The sequence below is a fragment of the Pelmatolapia mariae genome, linkage group LG17 (assembly GCF_036321145.2).
Source record: "Pelmatolapia mariae isolate MD_Pm_ZW linkage group LG17, Pm_UMD_F_2, whole genome shotgun sequence".
NCBI classification, from domain to species: domain Eukaryota; kingdom Metazoa; phylum Chordata; class Actinopteri; order Cichliformes; family Cichlidae; genus Pelmatolapia; species Pelmatolapia mariae.
The window spans coordinates 36,500,508-36,506,507 of NC_086242.1; the positions used below are offsets into that span (position 1 = coordinate 36,500,508).

Below are 6,000 nucleotides of genomic sequence, written 5' to 3' on the forward strand. Positions count from 1 at the left end.
AAAACGCAGCAAACCTTTGCCATCTTATCCAGGAGGGTCACCTTTTTACCCACACATGGAAGAAGTAATCTGATTGGCATGGTGGTATGTAGCATGTAGTTTGAAGCAGGGATTTCGTAGTGCCCCATGTGTAGTGTTGGAACCCAGTCAGGATTTGTTTCATCCATTTCATAGGCTGGTTTCTGCAATAATGCCAAATAATTAGCAACTCTATAAATAGAAGGTAGTTCTGCATGTTTGTTCTAAGTTTGTGCTATGATCTCAGAGCGCATTGAAAATAAAACTAACAGGCTATAAAGAATAATATGAACTTATTTAGAACTTACCTGAATGAAAATACTGAAGCACACCAACAGATATCTGGGGATGGTAGAGAACTGAATATCAGCTCGCCTCGCAGCTGCTATCCAGGCTAGATGCCTTCTTTTGGTAACATCCAACACATAAGCTCCCTCATGATGCTTCCAGGTGAGGAAACAATGAAAAGAGAGCCTGTTTTCAAGCTTATTCCTTTGCCGGTAGTGCAATCTAACATTACAACCGGCCACACAGCAAGCATTTGTTTGGCCTGCTAATATGGCGCCTCGACCAAAAATCCTGGCTACGCCCCATCCCGTAAGATCATGCTCCAGAGTCCTCTTAACGTATGGATCTAGAAAGAAGACGCTGCATTTTTAACTCTGAGGGAGATGGAGAATGAGCCTATTTCCAAAAAAAGTGGAGTGTGTTCCTTTAAGTACTATATTGTATATATTGTCAAAAACTAAAGTGTACATAGCAGTTGTTGTATCTTGTTTACTGTATCACTGACAGATAATTTCAAAGTCAATGAACTTTACACACAATGAATTGTGTAATGTGAAATACTGTAAGCAAATGAATAAACAACCTAATTCGTGATAGACCTTTGACTCTGTTTTGTTTGAATCCAACTGTTTTTTGCAGATGTGCATAAAACATGTTACTTTTAGTATTATTATCATTATCATCATTATTGCACTAAATACATTTTAAATAAAGGTTGGAAATGTATTTTCTTCACCCTAAAATATGTTTTGAAATGTATTTTGGTTTGAAAGAAATATATTTTTTGGAGCATCACAAATACAAAATATATTTACCATATATTTGAAATATATTTTGGCCAGGAAAAATGTATTTTTTTACCGTATGGGCTGCTCTATGTTGGTACAGGGCATTGAAGATGATAACAGTGGGTGGATTATATTCTTAAACTTAGTTACAGCACTTTCAGAAAGACATCTACTTTGATAAAGTCTACTCTCCATTGCTGTGTAATCAATCATTGTAAATGTAAATGTTATCAGGAAATGATCAGACAGCAGAGGGTTTTCAGGAAACACTGTTAAATGTTCAGTTTCTATGCCATATGTTAAAACAAGATCTAGAGTGTGATTAAAGTGGTGGGTGGGTTCTTTTACATTTTGAGAGAAGCCAATTGAGTCTAATAACAGATTAAATGCAATGTTGAGGCTGTCATTTTTAGCATCTACATGGATGTTAAAATCACCCACAATAATTATTTTATCAGAGCTGAGCACTAAATCAGATAAAAAGTCTGAGAAATCAGAGAGAAACTCTGTGTAAGGCCCAGGTGGACGATAGATGATAACAAGTAAGACTGGTTTCTGAGTTTTACAGCTGGGTTGGACAAGGCTAAGCATCAGGCTTTCAAATGAATTAAAAGTCTGTCTTGGTCTTTCGTTAATTAATAGACTGGTGTGAAAAATTGCTGCCACACCGCCCCCTCGGCCTGTGCTTCGAGGTTTCTGGTAGTTAGAATGACTCGGGGGTGTTGATTCATTTAAACTAACATAATCATCCTGCTGCAACCAGGTTTCTGTAAGGCAGAGTAAATCGATTTGTTGGTCAATTATTAAGTCATGTACTAACAGAGACTTGGAGGAGAGAGACCTAATATTTAATAATCCACATTTCACTGTTTTACTCTTTGGTTCAGATGTGGATTCTGTATTGTTCTTTCTTTTTGATTTTTTATGTTTAAGTTTTTTATTGCTGGTTTTTGGTTTGTTTTTTGTCTTTTTGGGAGCTGACACAGTCTCAATGGAGATGGGTTTTTGGGGGGGTAGCAGGAGGAGAGAAGCTGCAGAGAGGCGTGTAAGACTGCAACTCTGCTTCCTGGTCCCAACTCTGGATAGTCATATTTTGGGGGGTTTAATAAATTTGTCCATATTTCTAGAAATGAGAGCTGCTCCATCCAAAGTGGGATGGATGCCGTCTCTCCTAACAAGACCAGGTTTCCTCCAGAAGGTTTGCCAATTATCTATGAAGCCCACATCGTTTCTGGGACACCACTCAGACAGCCAGCAATTTAAGGAGAACATGCGGCTAAACATGTCACTCCTGGTCTGATTGGGGAGGGGACCAGAGAAAACTACAGAGTCCGACATTGTTTTGGCAAAGTTACACACCGATTCAATATTATATACTATATGATTTATTTATTACATTTTATGTGGAGTGAATAAATAAAAGTATATTTACGGTCGCCCCTAAAAACAAAGCACGTACAAACTCCAAAACACATACGAACTCCAAAACACGTACAAACTCCAAAGCACGTACAAACTCCAAAACACGTAAAAAAAATCCAAAACACGTAAAAAATCCAAAACACGTAAAAACTCCATAGCATGGACAAACTCCAAAGCACGTACAAACCCCGACTCACGTACAAACTCCAAAACACGTACAAAACACAACAGAAGTGCTCCAGGATGCTCGGGGCAGTGTTGAGCTTTTGTTACTTAGTGGCTACACAAGCCAGGAAGTACCAACGACCGGATTTGATGTGTGGTAGTAACAGGTAAATGAACATTTTTTTTTAAATTATTTGAATATATATGAGTGCCTGTGTATAAATACACAAACAATATACATTGTTGGGCACTGTATAAATAAAATTGAATTGAATTGAACTTTACAAAGTCTTTTCACATACACAATGAAATGTTTCATTCCTACATTCCTAATGGTAAATACGTCCCTGGTTTATTCTCTTTTTCTTTTTTGTTCATTTTGCTCTCCACAAACTAAAGAGGTAAGTATCTGGCTCTCCTGTTAGAAAATGTCCCTTTGCTGAATGTTCATTGGTTATTCTGTTTAATGTTTGGTAGTATTTAAGCCAAACTGTTGCTTCCTATTGTATTGAATATACTTAGTTGAAAGCTCTTTAAAATTCTCTCCTATTTTTGTTGAGAGATTTTATTGTGTGTGTTTTGCCCCAGTGGTGTGAACATGAAAGTCTCCATTCCAGCTTCAGGACCTGCCAGTGTCATTGTTTTGCCCAAACAGAAAGGTAAAATTCAATATTTACTACAAGCATCTATATGAAAAAAAAAAAATAGAAACTAAAAGGGCATTTGCAGATTGTGAATAATTGGCAGGCTAAACTATAAGTATATCTAGAATATTTCCTACCTTGTTCATAAAGAGTTTGTGGATGTTAAGGCATGTTAAGACCAGTTTAATAGTAATGGTGGTAGCATGGATTACATAGAGTGCTTAGGTGAATGTTTATGCATTAGGTATTTATACTATGTCTGTATTTAAATTATGTAATATGTGGATAAAATTAACTTATAACAGCTATTATCCCATAAAATAAAGAGATTATTATAACAGGTTGAGTTGTGATAGGAAAGTTCCGAGAAATGACCAGGGTGGAAAATATATCATGAAGCAGTTTTTCAGCAAAGGCCATATTAACCCAACTGCTAATAAAATGTGCTAGATCATAGGGTATTACCAGAAGTGCTTTGCTTGTAATTGCATACGTGCTTGTAATTGCATACGTGCTTGCACAGCGACAGTCAGAACAGGATGGACTCAAGATGTGTCATTTATTATTATAAGACTCATAACGAGAACAACAGAAAGCAGGTGGGGGTGAAAGGCAGTTAAGATAGATTTCTGAGTAATTGTAGAAGATCACCAAAAAAGGAATCGTGTCTAGCTGTCACTAACTGTAACTGATGCATGTTATGTTATCTGTTTATGCACGAAGGGGCATGAACCCTGACATATACAACTGTGCATCAAAGTGCTTCCTCTATGAGATCTACGCAGAAGGTGGTATTGTGTACATCTCCCTTGTATGCAAGCTAAATAAATAATTCTCAGCCCAACATCAAAGAATTCGGGACACCAGTAAAATTGAAATATTTCCCCCAAAAAATGACTATACTTCAATTTAACTGATGTAGAAAACTGCCTCAATTAGCGGTCTTATGAAATCAGAATTAGAAATATAATTTTAAAAAACAGCTATAAGAGTATAATTATTTCTGGGTTCTTATTGACACAGAAAGGTTAAGGAAATACTTTATTTTGGTCTTTTCATAAACAACATAATCTTACACTTTGTTTGTTTTACTTCTTCTCACCTCTAACAGATGCAAATAACACCAGTGTGGAGTCTAGACCCTCTGGCTATTATTACCAGGGTGTATGGAGAGCACTAGGTGGCACTACAGTTCATCAGTTCAACACTTCCTCAGCCATCACTCAGTGCCTAAAAGGAAAGGTGGTTTATATGTATGGAGACTCCACTATCAGGCAGTGGTTTGAACACCTTATCACAGCAGTACCAGGTAGCTGCTCCACAAACCTTTCTGACACCAGTTTGATTTTCTTAACAGTGCAGCTTACCCTATATATTCTCTAAAACTTTCAGGTCTAAAGGAGATTAACCTACATAGTGCAAAACAATCTGGGCCTTTTGTGGCTCTGGATTACGATAATGACATCATGGTGACATACCGCTGCCACGGTCCTCCTCTCCGATCCAACATTGTCCCAACCATCGAACTGCATTATATTGCCAATGAGCTGGACAACATAGTTGGAGGCAGCAACACCGTAGTAGTTATTGGCATCTGGGCACACTTCGGCACTTTTCCCATTGAGTTCTACATCCGACGGCTTCAGAGCATCCGCAGGGCAGTGGTGCAGCTGCTGTCCAGGGCTCCAGAAACACTTATTGTCATTCGGACCGGAAACCCCAAAGCTCTGACGACCTTCCTTCACGCATCTACTAACAGTGACTGGTACTCACTGCAGGAGGACAAAGTCCTCAGAGCTGTTTTCAAAGGGATTAATGTTCATCTGGTGGATGCCTGGGAGATGGTCCTAGCCCACCACCTCCCACACGAGCTTCACCCACAACCTCCCATTATCAAGAATATGATTAATGTTCTCTTGTCCTATATATGTCCTCAGAAGGGTGACTAGATGTCTTTGTTTCAGTAGTCCATGTGTACACATATTTATTCCTCATCTGTTTAACCATTTAAAGCAGCCTTAACCTCTAGGTTAGGTTACTATAATCCTTAAAAATGGTACTTTTGCTCATGTTACGATTGGGCAATATTTTTCAGTTTTCTAACTGGCCATTGTGACTGCCACTGTGACACTGTGATATCTATAGTGCTGTGAGAATATAAAGGCCCAATGTCCTCGAGCTGGAATTTGCCATAGAATTCCAGAATTGCCAGGTCCACTAGTGGTGCTCTGCACTTTTTACAGATGAGAGCAGGTTCAAACGAAACACATGTGACAGACATGAACAGGTCTGGAGAAGCCATGGAAAAACTTATGCTGTCTGCAACATTCATTGTTCAGCATGACTGGTTTGGCAGTGGGTCAATTATGGCCTTGGGTGCCAACTAACAGATGAGCAGTGTTAGTTGCTCTCAAAAGTTTCTATGAGGGAATGATCTGTTTTGGTTTTTCTTGATCAAGCTGTGTATACATTGCATGGTCTGAATGGTCATCGGAATAACTGAGTTCAGACTAAGTCAGGGTTAAACCAAAATTCCCTTTGATCTGAGAAATGTTTCAGGTCAACAATGTGAAATACAGATATTAAGGAGTTTGGAATAAGCTTTAACATCATTACATGCTGGTAGTCGTGACTTCCAATTTAGGCTCTTTGAACCTTTTTGGATATGAACTGCA

At 38.4% G+C, this 6,000-nt stretch overlaps 1 protein-coding gene across 1 annotated transcript in view; it reads left to right on the top strand.

Annotated features, from left to right (window-relative positions):
- Positions 1 to 5,274, top strand: part of LOC134646719 (NXPE family member 3-like) — a 76,736-nt gene extending 71,462 nt beyond the window's left edge. Inside the window, exons 4-6 of the mRNA XM_065469467.1 lie at positions 3,270 to 3,340; positions 4,437 to 4,634; positions 4,718 to 5,274. Of these exons, the coding sequence (XP_065325539.1) occupies positions 3,270 to 3,340; positions 4,437 to 4,634; positions 4,718 to 5,274 (826 nt within the window). The remainder of the gene's footprint in view (positions 1 to 3,269; positions 3,341 to 4,436; positions 4,635 to 4,717) is intronic.
- The last annotated feature ends 726 nt before the right edge of the window (positions 5,275 to 6,000 follow it).